Here is a 13,206-nt window from a genome sequence, read left to right on the forward strand (position 1 = left end):
CAGTTAACATATGACCGCCGTACCAAAGGGCACCCCAAATACTCTCATATTTTGTGGATCAATAACTTGAGAATTCTCAAAATCTCAAATATGAAAATTTTGTTTGTTAACATAACATAAGAAATATGCTTCGTCGCTGAAGAAAATTTTGTTTGAAAAATCGCCGTCCAGCGCCGAGCGCCGACTGTTCTTCAAGCACTCATTCGACGTATGTACATATGTACATATATACGACGTTGTGAATTATCAACTGGTTTCAGTGTCAATGGTCACTGCACTGGCCGTGTGAGCTGGACTTTATATGGATGCATGTGTAGATCCAAAATACGCCATTATGTGCCGTAATGGGCCACTTATAGCTATCATAAATCCGGAAACATTTTTGAATCGCTATTTAACGGTATTTTTCTTTGATTCGAAATTAAAATTATAAATTCATCGTTCGAAAATCAGACAAAGAATTTGTTTTAGAGAAAAAGTTTTACTGCGCATTTTTTTTTCGATAAAAATGTATTTTTCTTTTTTCCGGACGGAAATTTATTTTCTTGAACAGCTGATTCTGTTATGTCGAAAAATGGAACGAATCATTCCAATTATTTGTGTTCCAATCACACAAAATTTCAATTAAAGATTTCCGTCAGTAAAATTTCTAAATTCCTGACAACAAAATTCCAAGGATTGGTTTCAATAATGAAATCCAATGATAGCTATAATTGACCCTTATCGAAGCCAAACATAGTAAGATATTCGTTCAAAAAATGCCCTTGTACTTTAAATTTTCATTGTAGCTATACACAAATGAAGTTTCATGTTTTGCAGGTATTGAAAAAGTTGTCTTAATGAGAGCTCGGCTCTGGCTATTTTGGTTATTCCAATAGTTTTCTACTTTTCTTTGAAAGCTAAATTTGTAAATATTAAATACACGTTAAAATAAAATTCAGGGGGAAATTTTGAAAAATACATTGTGTTTGGTTATTTTACTTATTCTGGAATATGAAAATCTATATTTTGGACACTGCTCTAAAAATTCTCAGCTCTCTTCATATTTTAGCGCTTTTCCTTTTCGCGTTGGCAAAAAGTTTTATTTTTTAAGCGATAAGGAACAAAATATAAGTAGAAAGCACCAACTTTTAGTCAATGGTGTATCCAGAAGGGGGGGGGGGGGTCATATGAGCTCATGCAGAATTGTATAAGCAAGAATTTTATCAGCAAATTTGTTATTAATTTAATTTACCAAAAAAAGTGGTTTGAAATAACTTCAATTTAGCCAAAAAAAGGCCAGAAAATCTGTCTCATATTCCTCAGAAAAAAGATAAAATTTGTTTTGCAAGCCTTTTCATTTTCTGGCTTTTTGCATCTTTACTTTCGTAGCGTTTGAAATTTATAGAAATAACAATACGAAAAGAATGTATTACTTTTGGAAAAACTATTGTATTTTAGCTCTTAAATAGGGTGTTTATTTAGAGATTTATTGAAATTTTGGAATGCTTTAATTTGTTGGAAGTTTAGAGATTTATTGAAATTTTGGAATGCTTTAATTTGTTGGAAGTCGTTCAATTTATAGTTAGACGGTTAGACCATACTCGTACCTTGCTAGACTGCAGTGTTCTTAAAAAAATCTAATAACTAACGTTGACACTAAAGTCCTTTAAATATGCAAATGTTAAGTTAAGATACACTTTATGTTATATAAATTTTGACAGCCTCTTTTACAGAATATTTAATAAAGTTTTTAAGCGGTTCCCAAAGATTAAATGGTAATCATTCAAATTGCTACCAAAAGCTCTGAAAATACAATTTTTTAGGTTGGATTTCTCAATTATTATCTATCGCTTTAAAAATATTTAAAAATAAAAAAAAAAATAAGAAAGCTCTTTTGACTTCGGGGTGAGGAATTCTGTAAATTCAGCTGAGTCCGTCTGTAGAAATTCCCAGAAATATGTATATGTACACATGTATATTGCCTTAATTAGTCAACGGTTTACATGCTTATTAAATGTAAAAAATTAGTTTAACAATTGAGTTTGACAGATGTCGAATTCAAGCCCTTTACTTTTGAAAAAGGTATTTCCCGTTACTAATGCAGTCAAAGAAAGGATGATGTACATTTTTAAAATAAAGGTTGGTCCAACCTTAATGTATGATATTTATTGTGAAACACACGGTTTTTTTGAGAAGGGTATTAAGAAACAACAAAATAGAAAAATAATACGAATTGGGTTTTTTATTGCGAAATGACAACAAGCATTTTACGGCCATAAATAGAACTAGAAAATATGTGTTTACAATTAATAGGACAGTGCCAATAAGCAACAGTCTTTCTGCTCTTTTGAAATGTCAAGTGTCCATCATTGGGTAGGTTCAGACAACATAAGGGACTTCATTTGCAGTAACTAAATTCTTTGAACGTAAATTTCGACCAAGGCAACCAGTCAGTTTTTCAAGTGTCATGAATTTCAAATGCAGAAATTCACTACTTTATGTTCATAGTACAAAAACTACCAAAAACATTACTGTCTTAAAAACACTCCTTAGACAAGCTACAAGTCATCATGATTTGTATTTTGTATTGTAAAGAAATATTACTTATTTCTTTTCCGAATTGACAGGGAAACGATTTACAGAAAACATTAAATGGAGTTGTGCAGAAAATAAATAAATCATAGAGTAATAAAGTTCAACTTTCAGTTGAATGAAAAAGCAAGATCAACTGGCATTTTAATAGAAGTAGACTTTACTTAATAGGTAGGGAGATTTTTCTTGAATAACTTTCGAGTCAACTTTCCATTAAAGTTGACTTAATTGGAAGGTAATTCTTTGGCAGCTGGCCAATCAGAGGCTAGAAACTTGCCTTACGTTCAAGTCCCTTATGGAGCCTGAACCTGCCCATTGTTATGTGATTTGACACCATTTTACTTTTTTTCAGATATTAAGAAGATAAAGTGTATGTCAATAAGACAGTAAAAGAGTTTTTACAAACACTGACCCTCAGATAAAAAAATTTAAACCATCAATAAAAACCAAACTTTTAGTTTTTCAAATAAATAAAATTTAATTAACAATTTTATTTTATTTTACTTCAATATATAGGAAGGTACATTTTTATAAAGACAAACGGTGAATGTACGGCATATACATACTTTTGATTAATGCATATTATACTATTTTTTAAATATTTTATTCAAATCGCAGTGGCTATAGTTATTTAAAAAAATAATAATAATTTCCTAATCATTATCGATTAAATAAGTACATATCCTAAATGCTAATTTTTATCGGAGGACGGAGAAATCTTATAAAATATAATTTTTATTTTTGTCCAGTGATGTTTTTTTTAAATTTTTTTTTATTTTTTGTTTGCAAAAACTAATTTTATGATATTTTAAGTTATGTTTACACTATACATACCTTTCCTAACTATATCAATTATTAAAAAATACTTTATAACACCTTCTTTAAATATTTCCTCTTGTGAAGTTGATATTTTTAAATTTAATATATATGTAATTGTTTCAAAACGTGCCGTAATATAATGAGGAAGTTGAATGCATTTTCTTCCATAAAATCCGTATATGTAATTATGATTTTAAAATAAATAATTTCACAATCATTCCATTCGTCAACTTCAGTATGTATATATAAATTAAGCATTGTGGAACTTTTAAAGTTTAAAATTTTAGGCTTCAATGATTTTTGAACTTTGCAAGCTTTATATAGTTTTTGTAAGGATTTTCTTTCTTTTTTCACTTTAAATCACAAATCTCACTGCATCTTAATTATCATCAATAATTATTATAATACCGTATAATAAACATAAAATTATATTAATTCTCTTAATTGGTCAGTCCATTCGTCACCACTACCTCTTTCATTAGAAAAATCATCTTCCGAGGTATCTGAATGTCATCTATTTCCTCGTGGCATTCGAATTGTAGTCTTACCCGAAACACTTGGTATTAATTCGTCATTCATTGATTCTCCATCAAAACAATAACAACACCAGTTATCACATCGAAATACAAGAATCAAGCCAGCTAAAGCCCATAGAACAATTGCTGGCCAAGAATACTCAAGGCATGATGAGAATAGAAGAGATCCAATTGCAAATGATGTGGTGCACATAACTGGAGACACATTAATTACACTTGCTGTGTACTTTGGAATAAACGACATCATAATACTGACTATGGAAATACCTAAAAGAAAAAAGATGACTTCCTATAGAATCACTGCGTCTTTACCAAGGACATTCAACCTACCAATTATACCAGTGACAAACATTGGAAAAAGGTGTGTGAAAACTCCAACAATTGTCAAGGATATTCCAAAGATAATTACTATAATTGCGAAAATTGTAACTCTCCAAGAGGCAAGTGAAGGCACCCGAATACTTCGTTCCATTGGGCCAGCAGTTGTAACCTGTCATAGGAAACCAACTCGTAAGTACGAATTTTGTGCACGAATGGAACAAGGAACTTACCTTAATTTTTTGTCGGTATTCGTCTACAATTGCATCAATATCCGTTGAAGTGTCTGATTCTGAAGATTCGAACTTTTCTGCGTATTCAAAATCCGATGGCTAAGAAAAAAAAAATATATTCATCACATTTGAGAAAAAAAGATCATGTTTTGAAAGTGCTGAAGCTTGTTTATGTCAAGTATGTCTTAATTTAAATTCGTATACAAACCGGTGGTTCTCCATCAGATAAGATAGTTGACTCAATATCTGGATTATCTCGAACTGGACAAGGTGATGATGGTTCACCCAAAAGTAACCATTCCTTTTCAACTTCACGCTTATTCTTATTCGATTTCGTTTTGGTCTTTTTTAAATTTCCTTGAATTGGAAAATTTATGTTCCATAGGCTTCTTCTTCGTGCTGTATTACTTTTTACTATTGGAGCTGTTGACAAACGACTATATGAAAGTGAGGAATCGCCTAAAAAAGGGATTTTTGTTTAAAGAGTTTCTTTTTCATTTTCACTGCTTTGTATGAATCAAATGAAGAGTTTGCTCAATTCTAAATTTTTGAGTAGTTACTTGAGCATTTTCTCCATTTTTATTCATATCAATACTGTTCTTAAGAACTCACTACTTTGCTGAACGTATTTAGGCCGAAATGGTGAGTATAATAAATAAAAAGCACGGAAAAGTCCAGCGCAAAGATGTCCGGCAGCCAAAATATATGTTAGATTTTGCAAAGGGCAAGCAAATGCTACCATTGCACACAAGCTACCTGAAAAAAAGTAAAAACTATTGTCAGCATTTTAGGTCATCGAGTGTTTTGCGGATCCGTTTACGTTAATGGATTAAAGGCAGTTGTTCAAATTGCGGAATTTGTTAGGGCTCACTTAAACATTTTATAATTGTATCGCATTTAAAATCATTTTGAAACTCTCAAGTAGCGAGATAAAAGTTTAAAACAAATCACCTTAAAATAGTCCAAAGTAAAAGCTTTCATAATGGTGTGATACTTTCAAACAAATATTTGAAATGAGTTAATTGATCAGTGGTCAATCGGGAGAATGTCTTTAGGGAATTGAATTGGAGTCTAATAACAGATCTTCTGCCGAAAAGAGGAGACAATTGGTTCTGGTTTTGAAGCAGATTTCAAACTAGAAAGACGAATTTATTTATTATCAAAGTCAAAATAAATGTCACGTTAATTTGCGTTTTTATTTGACATTGCAAATTAATTGGTAGATATACGGATATACAGTGGATATTTTTCTTAAAGAAATTATTAATTTCTGTCCTTTGTCTCAACTTATTTTAAACCATAAAGCGGGAGCAGGATAAAATTACGAGACTTCAATAATTTGAGTTGAATGTGAACACCATAGGCAGGTTTAGATGGCAAAAGGGACTGATTGACCAGCTGCCAAAAAATTGCCTTCCAATTTAGGAAACTTTATTGGAAAGTTAAGTGGAAAGTTAGCCAAGAAACTGCTCTCCGTAAAGTCAAGTCAAGCTTTCTAATGTCAAAAAACGAAACAGCATGTCACTTTTTAACAGGTGACAGGCTCGTAACTGAATATTGACCACTGAATGGGCAGGTTCAGACGGCATAAGGAAATTGAAAGTAAGACGTTTTTAAAAAGAGGCAAATAAGAAATTTGCTACCGGACAATTTCAAGTGGAACAAAGACCTTATAACCGAATTAAATGAAGAAATGATTGAAAGAGTCTAGTGTGGTAGTTTAAGCTTTGGAATGTTTTACCCGTTGAAACAAAGTGATAGCCAACTTTTCTGTCTCTCAAAATTGTATTTTTTTCAATGTCGTTTTCAATGAACGACTAAAGCCGGTTAAAAGTTTCTTCATACATCTTTATATAATTTAAAAACGATGGTATATCATTTGATTTTAGTTCTTTTGTCAAGAAAATGAAGGATTCTCTACAGATTTCAATCCAATTCACACACACTAACTATCAAGTCAAGTGTCCTATGTCAAAATGACAGTTGATCATGCTGTTCATTCAACTGAAAGCTCAACTTTTTTACTCTCTGACTTATTATTTTCTGCAAAATTCCATTTTATACTTTATGTAAAAGGGTTCCTTGTAGAATTACTAAAGGAATAAGTAAAATTTATTTAAAATACAAAATACAAGTCTGTTAATTTGTTAATATGACAAACAAGTAATTTGTAATTTAATTTAAACAAAAATTGAATTTACCTGCAATAAAAACAGCTAATACTGGATTACCACTATCCGAACTCTCATAACTTATTTGCCTTGATAAAATTTTCCATTCCGATTTGGCAAATCGAACAATAATACTGTACATTTCTGGAAAAAGTTCTAAAAAAGAACCAGAACACGTTAGCAATAAAAGGCACGCAGCGGCTTGGATAAGTTTTTGAAAACCATTTTCCTCTAAAATTTTAAATAACGGCACAGCAATATATTCGTCAGTTGTCCTTAAAACAAAAAGAAATACATAAATATCAAATCTTTTTATACAATTTAGAAAATGGTAATACTTAGCATGAACAATAGTTGATAAGCAACCAGCTGATAAGAGAATTGATCCACAAACAAATAGAACAAATAGAAGTCCAGAAAATCTTTGATATCTCGATTTACTTGAAAAATCACTGGGATATGCAAACGCTATCAAGGCGGCTGCTTTAAGGAACTGTAAATTAAAAAGGAAGAACTGTATTTTGTTTGGTAGGTGATAAGTTTAACTGTTACTTACGTTACTCGATCCATTTGGAAGTAATTCCTCACCATCCCATTCCTTTGAGTTACCACTATACCAGCCAACAATACTTAGAATTCCATTGATTCCGAGCATTCCAAGTGTCATTATAAAGCTAAAAGCTTTTGTATTCTATTTATATAGAAACAAACAAAAAACAAAGTATGTATATTTGTTGTTTAACTTTTCGAAATCTTTTCTTACCTCTAAGCCAAGCATAAACATTCCAGTTACCAAAAATACTACTGCTACACCTAAAACATCCGGCCATGGTTCATTTTCTGATGAATTTCTTCCTATAACAAAATTAAAAACCTTAATGTTTATTTTTTTATTTACTATTCAATACTTACCTAATATTAAAATTCTGGCTAAGCCTCCCATCAATTCATCCAAGCAAGCACTTAAAGTACGAGCCAGTGCTCCACAAGCAGCTAAAATGGGTAATATATCCATCCATGTAGCCAGAAATAGGCACGTAAAATCAAACTTATTGCTAGCTCTAATATAAGGCATTTGAAGTGGTCTTAGACTATTTTTACATGAAGCTGGAAAAATTGTAAAACAAGAATAATATTTTACATATTTACACAATTACAATATTTACATTAAATTAAAAGAAAATATTTTTTTTCGAGTTTGAAATTTAACTTTATTTGCATAATATTTAGAAGAAAAATAAAGTTGTTAACAATTCTCAACATTTACAATTAAACAATATTTTACAATCCAATAATTGGGTACTTTACGTAACCAGAATTTAAAAAAAGAAGTAATTTATTGAAGAATTGTAATGAATTGAAGTAATTAATTTAATCTTACCAGAAATAAATCCATATACTGATGCAAATATTGTTGCAAGAACAACTGTTGGACCAGGTGATTCATTGTAGATAATAAGATGTATTAAAACAATTGAACCTAACGCCAACCTTCCTCCACAACCATTTGTTATTGCTTCACACATCCTGTAATTATAATTTTGTTTTATAAAAATAGTTAAAATAAATGTACTAAAAATGTTTGATACTCAATTAAAAAGCAGTAACATCTTTGAAATATATAAGGAGGAAATTTACTGGAAGAAATTATTTTCATGTTTGTAGCCCTTTTAAATTAATCCTTAGTTTTATTAAAAAAAAATTAACTTTTTGGTTTTTGGTTGCAGTTATGTATTTTCTTTGAACGTACTTTTTCACCAAGGCAACAAGTTAGTTAGTTAGTTGGTAAAGTTTCATAAACTTCAAATTCGGAGCTTTACTTAACTGACCTCTACTTTCAGTTGATCGTGCGGAAGCCACTAATATCATAATTCTCTACAAAAACTTCTCAGCCAAGCTACAAGTCCATTTCAACTTGTGTTTTGAATTTTAGATAAATATTACTTATTCCTTTAATAATTTGACAAGGAACCCTTTAACATAAAACATCAAATAGAATTGTGTAGCAAATAAATAAATTACAGAGTAATAAATTTCAGCTTTTAGTTTCGTAAAAAAATATAATTAGCTGTCATTTTGACATTAGTTTAATTAACTTGACAGTTAGTGACTTGAAAGTAAGACATGTTTCTAATATCTGATTGGGCAGCTGACAAATTAAGGCAACTTTAATGTTAAGGCTGACAAATTAAGGCAACTTTAATGTAAAGTTGACTGGAAAGTTAGCCAAGAAAAAACTCCCTAACTATAAAGTCAAGTCTACTTCTGTCAAAATGACAGTTGTTCATGTCTTAAACGCTGAGCTTTATTACTCTAGGATTTATTTATATTCTGCACAACTTCAATTAATGCTTTCTGTAAAAGGTTTCCTTGTCAATTTGGAAAAGAAACAACTAACATTTCCTTACAATGCAAAATACAAATCGTGATGTACTTGTAGCTTGCTTGAGGAGTGTTTTGTTTGTACTGTTTGTACTATAAACTTAAAGTAGACTTTTGCAAAGTAAAGTTCTGAATTTGAAATTCGTGACACTTGAAAATCTAACTAATTGCCGTGATCAAAATTTACGTTCAAAGAATGAAGTTGACTGCAAATGAGATTCTTTATGTTGCCTGAACCTGCCCAATATCTTTTTGGTCAGCTGACAAAAAATTGCCATCCAATTAAGGCAATTTTAATGGAAAGTTGACTGGAAAGTTAGCCAAAAAAAATCTCCCTAACTATCAAGTCAAGCCTACTTCTGCCAAATGAGAGTTGTTTATGCCTTTATTCAATTGAAAGCTGAGCTTTATCACTCTACGATTTATTTACATATTTTCTGCACAACTTCAATTAATGATCTCTGTAAAAGGTTTCCTTGTTAATTAAGAAAAGAAATAAGTAACTTTTTTTACAGTCCAAAATACACATCGCTTGCCTGGGGAGTAGACAATAATGTTTTTGGTAGTTCTGTACTTGGAACTTGAATTAGAGGTTTTTGAAGTAAAGTTGTTAATTTGAAATGTATGACACTTGAAATTAACTAGTTGCATTAGTTAAAATTTACGTTCAAAGAATGAAGTTGACTGCAAATGAAGCCCCTTATGTTCTTTGAACCTGCCCATTTTTCTTGACAAACTTTCCAGTCTACTTTCCAATAAAATTTCCGTAATTGAAAAGCAAGTTTTTGGCAACTGGCCAGTCCAATGCTAGAAACTTGTCCGACTTTCAAGTCTCTTATATTATCTGAAGTTCCCCAATTGTACCTCAGGAAATTCCCTTTTGACTGGGATGTGACTCTTACTGATAGCTTCCCATTCGTGGCCGCCTGTTGATATTTCTAAAAGTTTAACAAAATATCAAAAAAAAAAAAGAAAAAATTTCGTGTGAAATAAAAAAAAGTTTCAAGTAAGAATTATTTAGAATTTTTCTAAAAAAAAAATGTCCGAATGTTTTTTACATGAAAAAATGAGTTTTATTTCTATATCTGTTTTTTTTTTCCTGAAACCTGAAAACCAAGACATTGGATTTTTCTAAAATAACAGAAATTTTGAATCCAACACTGATTTTCGAGAAGACAATTTCTTTGTACCAAAACTGTGTAGTTATTTTTGTAGGTTTATATTTTTGATAAAAACTATCAATGAAATTTAAAAAAAAAATATAATTAAATTTTAAAGACAATGATTTTTTTTGTTTAAAGTCAATTTCTTTAGTTGTTGCTCGGATGTTTGGTTTAAAAATCAATTTGTAATAACTTTTTTAAGCATTTTTACAGTTTTTATTTTAAATGTCTCTTCGATTTTTCTAAAAATTTCTTTGTACCAAAACTGTGTAGTTATTTTTGTAGGTTTATATTTTTGATAAAAACTATCAATGAAATTTAAAAAAAAAATATAATTAAATTTTAGAGACAATGATTTTTTTTTGTTTAAAGCCAATTTCTTTAGTTGTTGCTCGGATGTTTGGGTTAAAAATCAATTTGTAATAACTTTTTTAAGCATTTTTACAGTTTTTATTTTAAATGTCTCTTCGATTTTTCTAAAATTTCATCAGATGTCAAAAACGTTTGTCTTTGATGCAAACAATTATTTTGGAGGTAAAATAATTTTTTGTTCGCAAAATATTCAAGTGAAACCGTTATTTTTTTTATGAATTTATACTTATTTACTATAACGTCATAATGGGTCACATTAAATCGCTATCGCTATTGTTTCAAGAAATATCAAATGGTCAACCAAATTTTTCACTTTATTTTTAATAAAAGAAAACTTAATCACTTAAGATGTTTCTGCGTCTTTTGATATTATTATTTATAAAACAACATTTATTTAAAGTCGTTATCTCTGACGGCTCTTGAGATACGAATGGTCAAAAATAAATATCCATCTCTCTAAAAACCTTTGATATATATTCTAGGGACCTTAAAACGTCAAGGAATATCAAAATGTTCAATTCGACAAATCAGATCGAAATTAGAAATTTACTAACAGATAACATTATACTGGAGCTATTTCTGAATGTTTAAATAACAGCCTACATTCTCTCTTTCAAATTTCTTATTGCAAAATTCTTTCTAATCATAATTTTAGTGTATGAAATTCAACATCACTGATTTAAAATTTTGTTTTTTGGAATCGTAATTATAACAAAACTTCTGATCTCGCCGAATGTTGTCATGACCTTTTCCTTTCTGTTCAATTGTTATAATCTGGGGGGTTCATCTGAAGATTTCCTAAAAGTTTTATTAATATCGGTCCAGTCGCTTAAAAGTATATTAGAAACCTGCACTCATACAAGTTTAAGGCACAGTAACAAAATGTAAGCAATTTATAAAAATATCGAATAATTCTCGTCTGGTATTTTAAGAGTGTAAACCGGATAATCCATATTGACGTTGACAAAGGCAAAAATTACCCACTCCTTCATCTTTTTCTATAGAAATTTATTTTGTTTACCTCTTAGCCGATACTTATACTGAGTCCTAAGTTCAAGTCTCGACTTTTTACCACTTAAAAGTTAAATATTAAAAACCAACACAAACTCTACAGTGACTTGACTCAAATAAAAAGTTCAACCGACAAAAAAATATAAATCTTTTTGTCAAGAAACAAAAGCATTGCAACAATACCACATTCTTAAAAGGTCAAGATTTTGTATACGTATACGTCATGGTACACCATCACCACAAAGTCTTTATATACACAATGTAACATCCTGTGGCTTTATATTTATGACCTAGGTTAATGTCTTACTTTGGTACAGAGATGTGTCATTCACTTTAACCTCTTTTGCCTCAGAACATTTTGTTTTTATTCAGTACACAATTACGAGCTACACCACAAAATCAATATTTGAAAAAAACAAAGTTTTTTTTTTAATAAGTTGTTGTTGTTTGTATTTTGAAAGAAAAAAGGAACTTAAAGAGCTTTAATGTTCTACATGCCTCGAGAAAAGTGAAAGGAATGTATTTTAATTATTTTCTTATTGTTTTACTTTTTTTCGCTATCAAACTTTTCACTTAGAAAAGGTCTTTTAACTCTGAACTTATTGCCAAAATTATAGTTCCGTTTTTGGGTTGAGTGTGCCATCGTCAAAAAATTGAAATTTATGATAGAAAAAAAGCTAAACAATAGAAATGACACATTAATTAGTTATTTTTTTTCTGCTTGCTTGACGTTACTGCTTTAAGGGAAAGAAATCAATTTATAGATTTTTTGTATTTGAAAAACTCAATTAAAAAAAATATACAAACGTTACGAAAATCCTGTCCGCCTTTGGTATATGAAATGAATAGATAGCCCTTAAGGAGTTTTTCAACGCATTATATCCTTGGATTTAATGAAAACCACAACAATAAGAAAACAAAAAGTTATTTAAACCACGTAAAAAATTCGTTGTTCATATTAATTTTCAAAATGTAGTTTTTGAGTTTCAAGGATTTTCAGTTTGAGTTTTCAAGGAGGAACGCCTTTTCATAGTTCTTTGTTCCCTTTTTTTGTAAATTTTAATTTTTCAATCTTTTTTCCATTGCGCTTGGTTTCGTATTAAGTTTCTTAGTTATTTTTTTTTTATTAATTTAACAATGAACTTATGCAATTATTTTTTACGATATTCTAGAATCACACACTTTCGCTTTGCACGAACTTAATTCTTCTAATTCTAATGAAAAAATATTGTGTTATGATTGCGAGAAGTGTGGACAAAAAGTTACTAAAGAGAATTATTCTTTTGGTCAATGAATAAATGGGAAAGCTTTTATTTTGATTTTGGTTCTTGCGCATTTGATTGAAATGCACGTTTGTTATTATTCCACACGCTTATTGTTAGGAATAACAAAAAAGACCATTTATTAGATTTGGCCAATTCAGAAACATCAAAATCAGTGTTAACATTGGAATGGCATAATTTGTGTAGAGAAAGAGGCAAAAAAGCGTGTTATTAGAACGAATATTAAGCAAAAAGAAGATAGAAATTTAATTTGATAAGAGTATCTCACATATAGAAACAGGGTGATTTAAAAAGTTTTATTTTTATTAATATAATTTTACAAAATATGCGCGGTTAAAAAAACT

General features: G+C 29.9%; 1 protein-coding gene across 1 annotated transcript; it reads right to left on the reverse strand.

The window, feature by feature from the left end:
* Positions 1-3,064: 3,064 nt before the first annotated feature.
* Positions 3,065-12,826, reverse strand: LOC129951825 (probable cationic amino acid transporter). The gene is made up of 12 exons (XM_056064173.1): positions 12,387-12,826; positions 8,033-8,178; positions 7,564-7,758; positions 7,415-7,506; positions 7,208-7,342; positions 6,990-7,144; positions 6,682-6,926; positions 5,093-5,236; positions 4,689-4,939; positions 4,481-4,579; positions 4,260-4,419; positions 3,065-4,196 (listed from the first exon to the last, which is right to left on the reverse strand). The coding sequence occupies exons 2-12, from the start codon at positions 8,175-8,177 to the stop codon at positions 3,904-3,906; spliced, it is 1,914 nt and encodes a 637-aa protein (XP_055920148.1). The 5' UTR covers position 8,178; positions 12,387-12,826; the 3' UTR covers positions 3,065-3,903.
* Between the last annotated feature and the right edge of the window lie 380 nt (positions 12,827-13,206).

The sequence above is a fragment of the Eupeodes corollae genome, chromosome 3 (genome assembly GCF_945859685.1).
Source record: "Eupeodes corollae chromosome 3, idEupCoro1.1, whole genome shotgun sequence".
Classification (NCBI taxonomy): Eukaryota; Metazoa; Arthropoda; class Insecta; order Diptera; family Syrphidae; genus Eupeodes; species Eupeodes corollae.